This window comes from Histoplasma capsulatum (genome assembly GCF_000150115.1).
Source record: "Histoplasma capsulatum G186AR genomic scaffold supercont2.6, whole genome shotgun sequence".
Lineage (NCBI taxonomy): Eukaryota > Fungi > Ascomycota > Eurotiomycetes > Onygenales > Ajellomycetaceae > Histoplasma > Histoplasma capsulatum.
The window spans coordinates 547,817-563,077 of record NW_025544806.1 but is presented as its reverse complement, the minus strand read 5'-3'; the positions used below and the strand labels follow the sequence as shown (position 1 = coordinate 563,077).

The following is a 15,261-nucleotide window of genomic DNA, read 5'->3' as shown; positions in this document are numbered from 1 at the left end:
ATATGAGAATTTTTACAGTACTGCACACTACCGAACTCGTTGTAATTTACAACAAATAAGATATTTCATCTATTCACACTTATTCTCCAGTCTCCCTTGCTTCCCCGCCTCCCCTCTCGACCTCTGATATTTCGTGTAGCTTTCTCACGTTGTTCGGGATGGAAGGGGGTTATTCTCCTATTTCTGTAAGAGCTACGTCTTTCCAGGCATGGCACTTACTCTATTTTTGTCTTGTGGAGGAAAGCCGCTGCTCGAAGCATCAGACTCTGGGCAAAGATCTCAATTTATAGCTGTTGTCTTGAAATAAAGTTTGCTCCGTTGAGTCAAAACGTCACTTCTTAAATTATCCAGCAAGTTCAGCTTTGAAATCAAACTCTAGCTAAACAATCTTGAGCCACTAATCAGCAATTCTCGGGCGTAATGGATGAACCGGGCGAATGGGTTGACAGGTGACCACTTCTCAATCAAAACCACGTGTTGTCGGCTAAATAATGGTAGCAGTACCATTTATTTGCAAGTTTGTGGCGGTTATCAAAATAGAATTCGTCTCGCGGCTGCTATTCCCGAGATATCCCATTTACGGGGCGCAGTGAGATCCATCCATTTCTGCCAATCGCCCGTCTGGCAAGCGGGCCTCATGATCTGCGCATACTCCCAATAATCAGGGTACCAGCCGGCATACTCCCAGTCGAGGATGCCCGTAATGCGATAATGGTCATCAACCATGATATTTCGTGGGGCAATGTCAGCGTGTGTAAAAACCGTACGGGATGATCGAGGGAGCATGTCTGGTAGCTCATTTTTATATCGCAGACCACCGAAATGCAGGTAGCGTTGGTAGATTCGGGCTCTGATGTCTTCGTCTGTGTATAAGGGGGTTCCACAGCGGTCCAGGTCTTCGATTAGAGGGTCGAGAGTTGGCGAGCCGTCGGCAAGACACTGGAAGAACTGTTTTAAGGCAGGTGGTTGTGGGATTTCTCGGAGTTTGGCGATTTGATCCCATATCTCATGGCATATAGACTCTTTTGTTTTGCTGTTCAACTTATCCCATAAGCTTTCTAGTGTAGTGCCTGGAATAGTTGTCATCCCAATCTCGCCACTGCGATCACTGATGAGGCTGTAAATAACTTCAGGAAGAGGGACGGAGGTGTGCTTTGCTACCAGCTTCATGGCTTCAACCTCAAAGCGCCTTACAGCCGTTCCGCCCTTGCAAACATAAGAATAATCTCGCTCAAGAACCAACCGACCACCTTGCTTGCTTAGAACTGTAATCACATCCCCCTCTAATGGCGGTCCTTTCTTTGCATCAGGCGTAATTCTGAAGAGCGTTTTATCCAGCTTGAGATAAGTCTCGCCCACATGGAGATTTTCATATGCAAATGGAACGCCATCCTCAAGGTTTTGTGTGCTTTCTGATTTGGACACTATTAAGGCCGGAATTGAGGCGTTGGACGCCATGGCTTCGGGCACTTGCCCTTGGTTTCCGCAGAAGTGGAAAGAGAATTATTCTTCGTCGCATGATTTAAAACATTTGACGCCCATCAACCAATATGTTGCGAGCGACTTGAACAACCAGAACGGAACCAGGCTCGAGACGTTCGGAATATTTGTTTTCCCGTCCCAGCCAACAACCACTGCGAGCCTCCCCTCATTCTAACCGCCGATTCGGAGTGCGACGGAATTCATGCATGCGATGCAACCAGAAATGGTGGAAGTCCATTCCACTAAGAAAGCGCGATTGACTCATGACTCTCTGTGATGAAACGTCCAGGGGCTCTAACGCCTTCTGATGCTAAGGTACGGATCAGTAGCCTACTCAATGCTCCCATGCTCTTACAGATGGCAAGAGCGTATATTGGCGGCTTCAAGATTCCTCAGCTCTGAGATGAGTTGGGGGCGCCTATACTCTGTAACCGCTGTGTTATTATCAATCCTGCCACGATGATGAGCGGAGGAATACAGATATAAAAGGACTGAGAATGGCCTCTGATTTACTGTCCCTTCGCAGGTGCAAAAGTTCCAACGTTCATCTTAAAGATTACACAAATATACATCCAAGGCTTTAAAATATTTCCTCAAAGATTGTGGCCCTTTGACCGCATCCATATCATGAATATTCGTGTCTTAGTGCTAATGCTTTACCGGATGAGTAACTATCCACCCCCAGGCACTCCTTTCAAGTCCGTCGGCTTTTCCGAATATTGCGTGTTCAACGGCCGTGAGTTCAGGCGCAAAAGGGGGACGCAACAATGGATCGAATCCGAGGAACTCGAAAGCAACTTGCCTACACTAGACCGTGCACTGCGCCTCTTGCTTATCCAGGAGAATCAAGCTGACGGCGAACCCCAGCATTGGTCACTCTTTGTCGCCCGCGAAAACGAACCCGGCCCAGTTTACCAAGTCAAAGGAGATGCTGAATGCATGAGTTATCAACCTTCACCCGGCCCAACCAACATCCTCCAGTCGGCGTCTTTCTCAAATGCATACAACCTTGCCGTCGTCACGGACAAACAGGCGCTCATTGTAAAACAGGTGGCTGAGAATGAACCCCCTCCGAGAGCAGTAAATCGACAGGCTGTTGTGGAAAATTGTCAAGGCTGGACCGTCCGAGTGATTGCTAAACTTGTGGACAGAGGTATTGTGGACAGTGCTAAGCTCGAGATGGCTAGGTCCATGGTCCAACCAATCTGAGGAGATGCTTATGGGAGTTCCCTATTTCTATTATGGTGATTCTGGGATTTATCTTCATCCATGGAATCGGGGGTTGATTTTTGTATTACAAGTATCCGTGAGCCTTTTTTTTCAGGTCAGTAGTGAACATGATTAAACTTTTAGTTGTGGAGCAAATGTATTAAGTTCTTTTTAGACATCATGTTATTAGCAATCATCCTATTAGCGTCTGGATGGTGAATCCGTAGTCGATATCGTCAGATATAGAGTACAAGAAATGTGTGCCTCAGTGTGGTCTTTTGGTATCTGATGACCTGGTCAAGGCACTCCGGGTTTAAAGGCTTCCAATCGAACTCGGTGGCAATCCAGATATTCAGTTCTGCCCGGCATATTAATTTGGCCAACATTTAGCCCGCTACCTCTTTTCCAGATCCTGGGAATATGAAATAGAAATACTCACTGTGCCTGTGCCATCCTGGAACAAAATCTGGCTATCATCTCATGAATTGTAAATCCAACCTTCTCCAAAGAGAACAGAGCGTAGAGTCTCGCTCATTTTGTCAATCTGAATAGTTAACTTAGTAGGTTAGTTCTTCTCGTGCCAGCATCGCCATTTTATATTCGGGAAACAACCCCCCGTTGCCATTCTGCCCTTTAGCCATTCACCCTGGGGCCAGAGGGTACGGCCGTAAGTAAGTCAGTTGTTGATAGTTACTCAACAGCCTTTGACTCAGTTTCCTGAATAGTGGTGGATTCATTCATGAGACCATGCTTTTCACAATTATTGTCAACTCTGTAAGGATGTAGCCTACAGCAAGGAGAGCATTATCTCAAGCAATCAGTCACTAGTCATACTATATTTATGTATCATTCTCTGAATGATACATTCTACAAACATTATCTGCATCTCAGTGAGAATTTATAAATACTAGGGGCAGCCTGCCTCCAGCAACCCCCTTCTAGGGGTGGGCAAACGAACCTCTAAATCCCGGGAATGAAAGGCATCATTAATTGCTTCAAAGGGTTGAACAGCTCAGGCACAACACTCTATCGCAGGAACTTCATGAAGCATGCAGTTGGGCAGGACGGAGCAAAAGTGCGAAGTCATATTAATATCATCGGTAGATGTCATTCGCAGATGTCGTTGCTAGATATCGTCAGTGGATATCATTCATTCAAAGCAGGTCATGGCTTTTGCCGAGAATGTCATGTGACTAAACAGCCGAGGCATTAGAGAGGACCAAAGTGACCCAAGAAAGCTCAACAGTTCGCGTCTCCTGAGGTAGGCTCTTCTTAAAAAGGAGAGAGTCGGTTTCTTTCGACCTTGCACGTTGAGGCTGCTCAATACGCGGACTATGGCGGCCGCCTCTCTCCGAAGCCAAGCTGACACCCGTTTTCTGAGCATTTGATAGCTTCCACAACACAGAGGTAGCATCATGTCTTCTTCAAAGGATGGGGGCCGTATGGCCCCAGATCTAGAGATTGTCGGAGATCGGGTCACTGTACATCCTACAGGATTCACTGGCGGTCCAGATGTCGAAGATGGCATTACTGAACGGAAGCTGGTGCGGAACATGGCACGCTTCCGAGAGAATCCCTTTGAGTTCATGCGCGAAGTCAGCTTGTTTGTGTCAGGAACAGGATGGCGAGCCTACGATAACGTTATTGGCCAGCCCATATTCTATCCTGGTTTCTCCGAGAAAATGAAGTCAAATATTATGAGTAATCCGTTATTGAAGGCGAAGATTACTGAACTGGCGGAGCTACGATCGCAGGTGGAAGAAGAGCAAGGATTGCTGGACTCCGCACAGTCGAAAGATGGCGATGGCCATCGAATAAGACGGAAGAACGAGATTGAGTCCAATTTAAAAGAGGTCGTCGATACGATGATGGAGAATATGATTTGCAAAATGGAAAGCAAGAATTTTGTACGGGGAGCGTATTATCTTTGTACACAGTTGCTTACGCGAGCTTATCATCAAGGTACGTTTCTTTTTTGGTTCTACTTGAAGCCCAAAAATATAAGAATACTTATCTAGGATTTTTAGGGATTCACGTTTCGAGTGAGGAAGTCCTCCGTCTCAGGTCGGTCGCGCAAACTGCAGCAAAAAACAAGCAGTCTATTGTATTTTTGCCCTGCCACAGATCCCATGTAGATTATGTATCCCTGCAGCTTATTTGCTACCGTCTGGGAATTGGATTACCCGTGGTTGTGGCTGGAGATAATTTGAATATTCCTTTACTCGGGAATTTCTTGCAACATACAGGTATGTTATACAGTTCCTAGCAGCCCCCATCCCATGTATTGTCTCTCCTACGAACTAACAATATGTCTAGGCGCAATGTGGATCCGTCGGACATTTGGGGATGATCCCTTGTACCATACGCTTGTACAGGCTTATGTCGATACCCTTCTAAAAGAAGGCTTCAATTTTGAATGTTTCGTGGAGGGCGGTCGGTCGAGGACGGGGAAACTCCTAACGCCGAAATTCGGCATCCTCAGCTTTATCTTGGATAGCGTTGCCTCCGGTCGAGTCGAAGACGCAATCATCTGCCCAGTGAGCACGCAGTACGATAAGGTTATCGAGACTGAGTATGTATATATATTCAAACTACAAGCGCCTTGAAGAAAAGCATATGCTAAAATCAGCTACTGGTCAGATCATATATAAGTGAACTCCTTGGTCAACCGAAACAAAAGGAAAATTTATTGGATTTCCTTAATTCTTCGTCTGTCCTGTCACTCAAGCTCGGCAGAGTTGACGTCAGATTCCACGAGCCATGGAGCCTAAAAGCATTCGTCGCGGAACAGTGTGCTAGAATATATAATCTCCCTAATAATAGCGTAATACAAGTGAAAATGGGGGTTGCGGAAAGAGGACGCCTCCTCCGAACCTTAGGATATCGCGTTCTGTCAGACATTAATGGTGTCTCCGTCGTGATGCCGACAGCGCTCGTTGGAACAGTTCTCCTCACTCTCCGAGGGCGTGGCGTTGGTAAAACTGAACTTGTACGCCGCGTCAATTGGCTTTGCGAACGGGTTCGTGTTAAGGGCGGAAGAGTAGCACATTTTTACAGGGCTCCGACGGAACAAGTGGTAGATCGAGCCATCGAAGTTCTCGGGCCAAAGTTAGTGGGCGAAATTAGCGGGCTTGCCGAACCGACTTTCTACGCTGTGGACCGATTCCAGCTCTCTTTCTACAGGAATATGACGATTCACCTCTTCATCACCGAAGCGCTCGTGTCCGCCGCAATGTATGCCCGTGTAAAGCAAGGGGGTGGCCCAATGAACCAACGAAGCAGTTATGACGACTTAGTTACCCAGGTGACGTTCTTATCCCAGGTAAGAAGATATCCTTATGCTTTCATTCCTTTGAGAGTAAGTATAATGCCTTCACAATTCAGCTAACCCGTTCTCAAGCTTTTCCGAGGAGAATTTATCTTCCCACCGGACGGCTTAGCCCACAATCTCGAGAAGACACTTAATGGACTTGAACGAGATAATGTAATAAAAATCACTAGAGACTCCTCTGGCGTACCGACATATATCGAGTTAAGTTTCGAGGAACGGCAATGCGGCAGAGAAAACTTTGATTTCTATTGCTTCTTAATCTGGCCTTTTATCGAAGCAAGTTGGCTTGGAGCTGTATCACTAATGGGGCTAACTCCACCCCTCAATAATGGCCCCAAGTCTGCTTGGGTTGATCTGAAAAAGGCTCAGGATAGCGCTCAACTGGTAACGATAAACCCCTAAAAAATCTGCATTTCTATACATACGTAAACCTGATATTAATTATCAACAACAGTTGGGTAAAACGCTATACCACCAAGGCGACCTCTCATATTTCGAAGCCGTCAATAAAGAGACCCTTAAGAACGCATTTCTGCGATTCGAAGAGGAGAGAATCATTGTCGTCGCAAGGCCGAAAAATAAGGGTACAACGACAGGCCAAGCGGCCACCATGAGACTCGCTCCCAGCTGGATGCCGGAACGTGATCCGTCGACAGGCAAAATCCTAGCTCGCGGCAAGTTGTGGGACTTTATGAGCTTGATAGCCCAGTCACGACGTGAAGGGTATGTAACTACACCTTCTTTTGTTTTTCCCCTTCTTTTTCTTTTTTATTCTTTTACAAAGATCAAAAAGGCTGCTTTCCCTATTTTTTGTATATTTCGCTGACGTCATCACAACAGGAAAAACCGACGAGACGGCGCGACCGTCTCCTCTCGCGTGCTCACCATGACTGACGCAGTTGGCCGGGAGGTATTCAAAGTTGCTTCCGCAGCAGAGGAGTCGTCTGCGGAAAACCTGGATATGTCTACCAAGCAACTCAGAAGAACTGCCCTGGGCGCAAGCTCGAAGTTGTGAAAAGGAGCAATTTTGTAGTATCAGGGGTTTCGTCTATGACATGATTTATAAATCCGTAAGTTGCATATAGTATATCTATACACACATCGCTGAGCGGTCACTATACTATACGAACCTTTCTATTTTCCCTTTAGTTACGTCTCGATTTGCAATGGCCCTTTCACTTTTCTTCTAGGAGAACGACCTGTCTTCATGTAATATACGTGGTGAAGCTGTTTGTTTCTTTTCTTCTTTCCTTTTTCACTCTTGATTTGAGATAGCCGTCATCATTGGTATTTTTGAGCAGCTCTCCTTCTGAGCTGAATATATATGACATGGGGCGGCTTGACAAAAATCACAATTGAACGGAGAGCACGGCGCTGGAGGTCAGAGGTTGCATGATAACATCTTTCATACTACTGGGTACTATATCTTCGTATTGACTGGACTTTATTTATACATATAATCTATACGCGAGAATAATACGGCGTTCCCTGCCTGTCCCTGTCTCTCCCTGGGTTCAAGTTGTTTTGCAGAGAAACTGAACTAAGATGAGAATTGTTTGAACCACAGCCAACTGTCACTCGATCGCAGTTGTGCAGATTGTAAATGCGAGCATTTTCATATTGAAATCTGTGTTGGAGGTCCTACCTAGATAGATCATCATCACCAACTATGGTTCAACCCCTCTTGCAATCCGCCATATCACGTGATCCACTTCTGATTGGCTGTCCGGAGTACGCGTCATGCTTTTCAAAAAAACCCTGGATGCCAAGGATTCGGCGAGAAATAGCCATGGGTGGCTGGACGCTTATCCGTATTGGACATGGCACGGTAATTATATTTCTATTTATTGGATCCTCAAATACGGTGTGCGTGGCCAAAGTTCCATTTAATACGGTCCATCGCATACGGGCCGTTACCCTGCCACCACTGACTAATCCCCAATCGGCACCCCTGGTTTTATTTTTAATCGTTTCTTTCCCTTTCGGGTAATTTCTTTCGTTCGTTTGTCCCGACTTCCTCTTCTCCTCCACTTCTGGTTGCTCTCAGCCTCGTTTGTCTTCGTCTTTGCTCTTCACTTCTCTCCACTTCTCTTCTCTTCTTGATCTCTCGTGCGATTTTGCGACTTCTTCATCTTCATCTTCATATCCTACGCTCGTTAAAAAAAATCTGGCACCATTGGCTAGTTAACCATCGAATTATCCCTCTTTTGCCCATTTCCCCGTTTTAAGAAATTCGCGAACATTACAATACGTATATACAATAATAAAGGGACGCCATACACGAACACCTCTTTTCTCTACTCCGCCTAATCTTCCATATCATGGGAATCTTTGGAGAGATGCATTTGAAATAGACCGGCAAGGGAAAATAGAAGGAATATATTCATACATTTATAGCGGAAGAGAGATATCGACAGAAGTTTCCAGATGGGGATATGTACGGACGCTTTCTATACTCCTGCTCCGCATATTCTCTACTGCAATACGTTTAGCTAACAAGTATATTTTTATATAGCGAGATATGCCGTCGTCTTGGATGCTGGCTCATCCGTAAGTTGGTTTCTTGCTGATCATATCCACTCTCCAATTTTACTGACTGGGGAATTTCCAGGGGACTCGTGCACATGTCTACAAATGGCCATATAGCGCGATGGCGCGAAAGTCTGCCTCTGCGAAACAGCTGGCATCTCTGCCCGAGATAACCACCAAGGATCAATGGGTAAAGAAGATACATCCTGGTATGCAGTGGACTCAAAAATCGGTAAAATTCCGCTTCGTGATAAAAGGCTAACCAAAAATCATCGCTTTAAGGCATCTCAACTTTCGCCGAAAATCCCGAAACCATCGGCGAAGAACACCTCAGACCCCTCCTCGACCATGCCCAAGAAGTTATCCCCGATGAAGAAATATCAGATACGCCAGTCTTCCTCCTAGCAACCGCTGGCATGCGGCTACTTCCAAAACAGAAACAAAGGGCCATTCTCGATAACATATGCGCCTATATTCGCAGAAGTACCAATTTCCTGATCCCGGATTGCCGACAGCATGTGCAAGTAATTGAGGGAGACACGGAGGGACTCTATGGATGGATTGCGATTAACTATCTAATGGGCGGCTTTGACAATAGCAGGGCTCACAATCATGGTAAGGGCCATCATACGTACGGGTTTCTGGACATGGGTGGAGCCTCGGCGCAGATCGCATTCGCTCCAAATGCGACGGAGACAGAGAAACATGCGAATGATTTAACCCTCTTGCGCCTGCGGACCCTCAATGGCTTGCCTATGGAATATGGGGTGTTTGTCACATCATGGTTAGGCTTTGGTGCACGCGAAGCCAGGAGTCGATATGTGAAAGCGCTGTTGGAAGCTACTGCCAACGAGAAGAACAGAGCGCGCCCGGATCCTTGTCTACATTCCGGTCTACGGATGGCCCATGACGGAACCATTCTACCCCCCGCAGGCCCCGTGCCCGGCGTGGAACCTTACCTTGTTGGAATTGGCAAATTCGAAGAGTGCTATCGCAACACATACCCTTTACTGGAGAAGGATGCGCCATGCCCTGAAGAGCCGTGCCTTTTACACGGTGTGCACGTACCCGCAATTGACTTTGACGTCAACCATTTCATAGGTGTAAGTGAATTCTGGCATACGACCCACCAGATATTCGATATGGGCCATCAGGATGGAACCTACGATTTCAACACGTACATAAAGCGCGTGGAAGAGTTCTGCTCACAGCCTTGGGGTGTTGTTGAGCAAAAGGTCGATAGCAAGCAGTGGGGGAACAAGGTTGATCAAGAAACGGCATGTGCAGTATGTTTCAAGGCTTCATGGCTCATAAGCATTCTACACGATGGGATCGGTATTCCACGCGTTAGCATTGGAAATACCCCCCCTGGAGAACAGAATGGAACAGATAGGGAGTTGACGCAGTCGAAGGAAAAGGGCTACCTAGACGCTTTCCAAGCCGTGCACAAGATCGACTCGACGGAAGTGAGCTGGACGCTGGGAATAGCCGTGTTATACGCCTCATCGCAGGTGCCACCACTCCCCAACGGTCTCCCTGTAGGCTTCGGTAGTAACCCCCCGGTCGGCAGTAAAAACCGCATCCCTGAAGATTTCCAACAACCAGGCGCTCCATATCTTATTCCTACGCCGCCGGCGCCATCCCAATCTTCAAATACACAAAATAATGGGACGGCCGCGCATCCGCATGCCTCTGGAATCGTATCCTCGCATTGGCATGACACTCTCTTCAACGGCCACTCCTCGCATCGTATTCCAGGTCTCTTCCTCTTAATAATTGTCTTTATAGCAATCTTCTTCCTCTGTGGCCGTGGAGGCCGCGTCCGACTGTACCGAAGACTTATCAAACGATCAAGCCACAGTCCTTATTACAACCACAATCACAATTATTACCGACGACGCGGTGGCGGGGCCACCTTTTCGTCGAAACTCTTCAACCACATGCTCCCCCGCATCTTCTCATCCACTTCTTTAAAACGAACTAGTTCTTTCACTGCCTCCTATGACAGCCTTCTCGAAACCGGTGGGCGCGATTTCGAACCAAGCCCCAGCTCCTCTCCAACAGACGATGAGGCCATGTCCATATCCTTGTCCATGTCCATACCCCCCACACTCCCGAACACCCCCTTCACTCCCGCCTTCACAAACACATACAGCGACGATAATAATACAAACAACATCCTCGTCCGGACGAAATCGACCAATAGCATGTATCACCACAATCATCATCACAACAATCACAACGACAATAACAATCCCTGTAGTACCAGCGGCATAGGTATCGGCCTCAGCAATCCCCCCGGCCTCGATACCACCGCCATAATTAGCTCGCTGGGCAACATGGATCGTCGTGGGCTAGCGGTGCGGACGGAGAGTCGGGATCGCCTCGCTGCTTCCACACTGGGCCAGACGAATAATGGTCGTCGGTCGAGGGCGGCTAGCCCTGTGAGACATCATTAAAGGAAGGGACATTGCTTGAGATGATGATGATGATGACTACGATTGATGATTTTTCGAGAGGAGCCCCTATTCGGTTTCGTTTGCTTTATCTTGTTACTTTCTCAAGGATTGTTTTAATAGTTATAATCGCCATCGCATTCAGTGATATCCGTGGTGTTCTTTTCTTCACTTGTTCTTCTTCCATTTTTCTTTGCTTTCGTGTAACCGGGACCTTTTCTGGGGGTGAGGGGCCGCCGATTTCTTTTCCTTTTCCTTTGTTTAATTTTCTTTTTGCATCTCTCAATGTAATACTTATGTACAACATTGATTATTGGAGTTACAACATCATGCCGCCCACCCCCTTTTTTGTACCCCTTTCTTCTCTGGAGCTTGCAATAGTGTTGCCTAGCCGCGGTGTTTTTTGGCGAAAATAAATTTTGCATTTAACTATACATTTTTACATTGAATGGAGCATGTGCCTCTGAGGGAGGGATTCCCAGGAGGACTGAGCTGGACAGGATTGAAACTTCTTCGATCGCGCACACTCACCTTTCCCCCTTTTTTGCCATCAAAAGCCCTCTTTTTACCCTTTTCTCGCAATTTATTATATTAGCTACACTACTTACCCAAAAATGTACATGCCGTATACTGTTGGTTTGTTTTCCCTCCTTCATCCTTGAATACCTTCGGTTCCTCTGGTTCCAACTTTCTCGTATTTCTATTCGATAAACTGATCAATTAAATTTGAAATTTGAATATATATGGATGAATTTTCTTGGAAAAGTTCTCCCAACCTTGTAATTAGGAGGTTTATCAATACTAAAAGAATCCGTCTATCCATCGCATAAAATCTGTGCAGGGACTTCAATGATCTGCATCACGTGATATACTGCTCTGGGTTTCTCAAACAGGAAATTTTGAACTTCCACAATTCAACAAGACCTTCCAATGAACACAAACGTCCAACATCCACGGATAACAAATTCCTTCCAATATTGCCTAGAGATACGATCTCCTTATTCGCCTCCTTCATTCATACTCTCCGAGCGGTTCAAAGAAAATACTATATTATTTCCACAATGCGACTCACAGTAGAGTTGATCCAGAACTCCCTCTCTTACCTCAACCCACTCAAAGAGCGAGAGCTCGATCTTCGAGGTGCGTATTGAAAAGAACAGATACTACTACAATATGTGAAAACATACACATACTTGATAATGAGCTCAATTGATATCGTATTTGCTTCCTTTCTTCGGGATGGGGTGATATATTAGGCCATAAGATTCCCGCTATTGAGAATATGGGTGCTGCGAAGGTAAGGCGGATGAAGAACATTCCATTCCATTCAGGCTACATATTCTCCACCCCGTCCAAAAAAAATATTCAATCCTCTCCCTTTGGCTAACCCATTACGCAGGACCATGACGCCATCGATCTCACCGACAATGACATCTCCTCTATCTCCAACTTCCCTTTCTCCCCGCGCCTCCGAACCTTGCTTCTCGCCCGCAATCGCGTCTCGCATATCAACCCATCGATAGCATCCTCGATCCCAAACTTAACAACCCTAGTCCTTACGGCGAATAGCGTTGCAGAGCTTGCGGATCTGGAGCCATTGAAACTTTTGACGAAACTAACACATTTATCGCTACTGGAGAATCCTGTGACAAAGAAAGAGGTTAGCTATTTTCTATCTTGGTTTGATAGGCTTTTTTTTTTTTTTTTCGTTGCGGATGGAGGAGAAGGAAATATATTCCTCCTTGGTTCATTCTTTTGCTAACCACGCTACCAAATTCCGGCGAGAGGATCTACAGAATTACCGCCTCTGGGTAATCTTCCTTCTGCCCACAGTACGCTTTCTCGATTACCGAAAAGTCAAGGACGTGGAACGAAACCGTGCCGCGGACCTTTTTGGCACCCCTTCAAACCCCACCCCTCTAACCTCCAAAATTATGGGCATTAAATCTCGCACTTTCGACCCCTCGACATCATTGCTTAGAACAGGAACAGCACGCGATACATCGTCACAACAAACCGGCGAGCGACCAATTCGCGTTAAACTTACGGAAAAGGAGCGGAAACGAGTGGAGAAAATGATCCGGGAAGCAAAGAGTTTACAGGAAATTACGAAGCTTGAGCGGGAGTTGAATGAAGGGAGGATACCCGGTGGTGCGCTAGGAGATGGGGTTGATGATAATGAAGCAAAAGATAACGACACTGAGATGGCAATGTAATTTGGGACAAAAAATTAATAATAAGAACATTTGACAATGCTGTGATTTTTTTTTTCTTTCTTTTACGACAAGCTTTCATCTATGTTTCCACCTTTGGAACATAATACATCGCGCGCTCACCTCAAAATTTCATCGAAGCGCTACTGATTTGCTTCGAAGGCATTGCTTGCTGCACGTGCGCAGCATGGATCTTCTCCCCCCGCAATCTCGCTTTATGGTCAGTACATCTTCGTTGAAAACGAATCGATAAAAGACAAAGGGATATCAGTCCTGTTTCTGGGAATTGGAGCGAGGCATTTTTTCATTACTCTTCTATTTACTTCTTTTTTTCTATCGTTGCTCTTCATTGCAACATTTTTCTTTTCTCTCCAGGCTTCCCTCCCCTTATGAGCGTGGGGCTTCTATCTCGTTGATCATTATCAGAATTTGCAACATGGCACAAAAAGTCAAACTGGCTAAAAATGCACACCATCAAACACACAATGTCGAGGGCTCCCATAACAAAGAAAATCAAATCAAAGATAACAAACTGAACAAATCCAAACCCCACTACCACCAACTCTACTCTGCTCTGCTCTGCCCTGCCCTACCCTACACCACCTCGTATCCCCATTATTCCCATCCCACATGCCCATACATAAATCGCTCCAGTCTCAAAATATACAACCCGTACTCCTCGCCACCCTCTCCACCACCAAACTCGCCCTCCCTTCCGCCCACTCAGCCCTAGAATACCAACACATCATCCCCATCTGCTGCACCTCCATCTCAATTTCCTCAACCGGCCGGACAAGCTGGATAAAGCCGCTCTGGTCAAGTTCGTACAGCGCCTCCTTCAGCCACACACGGCACGACGTCTCCTCGCCAAAGCGCTGGGAATATGGGATGACGGGGATCGTGGCCAGGAGGGCATGGAAGTCCGCTTGGAGGAGCGGCTCCACGTTGGAGATCTTCAGGGCGCAGAGCGGGTTGTGTCTGTTTGTGAAGCTGGTGAGAAGGGTGGTTCTGTAGGTCCAGAGCTTTTCGTTGGATGGGTTTGGGTTTGTGAGTTCGAAGAGGGTGCCTGTGGGGTTTGTTGGAGTGGTAGTAGTTGTTGTTGTAGTTGTTGTTGATGCTTCTTCGCCTGGGTTGTTTTCTTGTCCTTCTGCTGTTGATGATGTGGGATGGGCGGCGGTGAGAAATAAACCCCAATGGAATCGGTAAGCTTCGCCGCGGCCGAAGAGGAGGATGTAGAGGGAGTATGGTTCTAGAATGAGCGGGTCGGCGGGGGTGGGCATTCTCTTTATCCCCTCTTTTTAAAAATTTCCCGGATTCTTTTTTTTTTATTTGCTCCCTCTTTTTCGCTTCTCGATATATATATATATATATATATATATATTGACCTCTTGGGATGGTATGTATATGTAGAAAGATTTTTTTTTTTATTGAAATAGACAAGATGCACGACCGAACGAATGAATGAAGGGAAGGGGAGGGGAGGGAATGAATTCGTTTTCCTCTTTTAATGAAATCCAAAGCCTTTCCAAAGCAAAGGAAAAAAAAAAAAGGAAAGGAAAGGAAAAGAAAAGAACTATTCTGGAAAGCAAAGAGGGAAAAAAAAAGGAGAGAGAGAAAAAGGAAGTTGGGGGCGGTCGTGTCGGAGGTTTAATAGTTCACCGACGACGGGTCCTAAGGGAAAATGAAGGAGAAAAGGTTATATCCATATTTCGACTTCAAAAAGTTTCCCTTCTTTCTCGGGTTCTTCCGTTATCATCATACACGGGGCGGTTGGAAGTGGGATAATTCGGTGGGGGGGGAAGAAGAGCAAGGGAGAGAGAGTTCTTCTTGCGCAAACCCTCAACATAGCGGGGTAACTCTCACGATGGTTTGGTAATGAGAAATAGGCGCCATTTTTTATTTTTATTTATTTTATTATTTGGAAAAAAAAAAGAGGCGCCAATGGTAGATCGTTCGTCCCACAGGTGCGGCGGCTAACTCGCTACAGGGAAAAATAAAAAGAACGATGGATTTGTTTTACCCGGACAGTCAAGGCAATGCG

General features: G+C 46.2%; 6 protein-coding genes across 6 annotated transcripts; 4 read left to right on the top strand and 2 right to left on the bottom strand.

Annotated features, from left to right (window-relative positions):
- Nucleotides 1–531: 531 nt before the first annotated feature.
- On the bottom strand, nucleotides 532–1,458 carry HCBG_04894 (phosphotransferase enzyme family protein; the record flags this gene model as incomplete). The annotated part of the gene is made up of 1 exon (XM_045431943.1): nucleotides 532–1,458. The coding sequence occupies one exon, from the start codon at nucleotides 1,456–1,458 to the stop codon at nucleotides 532–534; it is 927 nt and encodes a 308-aa protein (XP_045287155.1).
- Nucleotides 1,459–2,109: 651 nt separating this feature from the next.
- Nucleotides 2,110–2,691, top strand: HCBG_04893 (uncharacterized protein; the record flags this gene model as incomplete). The annotated part of the gene is made up of 1 exon (XM_045431942.1): nucleotides 2,110–2,691. The coding sequence occupies one exon, from the start codon at nucleotides 2,110–2,112 to the stop codon at nucleotides 2,689–2,691; it is 582 nt and encodes a 193-aa protein (XP_045287154.1).
- A 1,415-nt stretch (nucleotides 2,692–4,106) lies between these two features.
- Nucleotides 4,107–7,037, top strand: HCBG_04892 (male sterility protein; the record flags this gene model as incomplete). Its single annotated transcript, XM_045431941.1, has 7 exons — nucleotides 4,107–4,653; nucleotides 4,719–4,937; nucleotides 5,008–5,263; nucleotides 5,344–6,013; nucleotides 6,092–6,406; nucleotides 6,477–6,745; nucleotides 6,863–7,037. 7 exons carry the CDS (start codon nucleotides 4,107–4,109, stop codon nucleotides 7,035–7,037), a joined length of 2,451 nt encoding a protein of 816 aa, XP_045287153.1.
- A 1,412-nt stretch (nucleotides 7,038–8,449) lies between these two features.
- HCBG_04891 (golgi apyrase) lies at nucleotides 8,450–11,010 on the top strand (the record flags this gene model as incomplete). Its single annotated transcript, XM_045431940.1, has 3 exons — nucleotides 8,450–8,459; nucleotides 8,834–9,654; nucleotides 9,685–11,010. The coding sequence occupies 3 exons, from the start codon at nucleotides 8,450–8,452 to the stop codon at nucleotides 11,008–11,010; spliced, it is 2,157 nt and encodes a 718-aa protein (XP_045287152.1).
- A 1,058-nt stretch (nucleotides 11,011–12,068) lies between these two features.
- On the top strand, nucleotides 12,069–13,223 carry HCBG_04890 (small nuclear ribonucleoprotein U2; the record flags this gene model as incomplete). Its single annotated transcript, XM_045431939.1, has 4 exons — nucleotides 12,069–12,147; nucleotides 12,264–12,304; nucleotides 12,407–12,667; nucleotides 12,804–13,223. The coding sequence occupies 4 exons, from the start codon at nucleotides 12,069–12,071 to the stop codon at nucleotides 13,221–13,223; spliced, it is 801 nt and encodes a 266-aa protein (XP_045287151.1).
- A 384-nt stretch (nucleotides 13,224–13,607) lies between these two features.
- On the bottom strand, nucleotides 13,608–14,500 carry HCBG_04889 (uncharacterized protein; the record flags this gene model as incomplete). Its single annotated transcript, XM_045431938.1, has 2 exons — nucleotides 13,608–13,624; nucleotides 13,897–14,500. The coding sequence occupies 2 exons, from the start codon at nucleotides 14,498–14,500 to the stop codon at nucleotides 13,608–13,610; spliced, it is 621 nt and encodes a 206-aa protein (XP_045287150.1).
- Nucleotides 14,501–15,261: the final 761 nt, after the last annotated feature.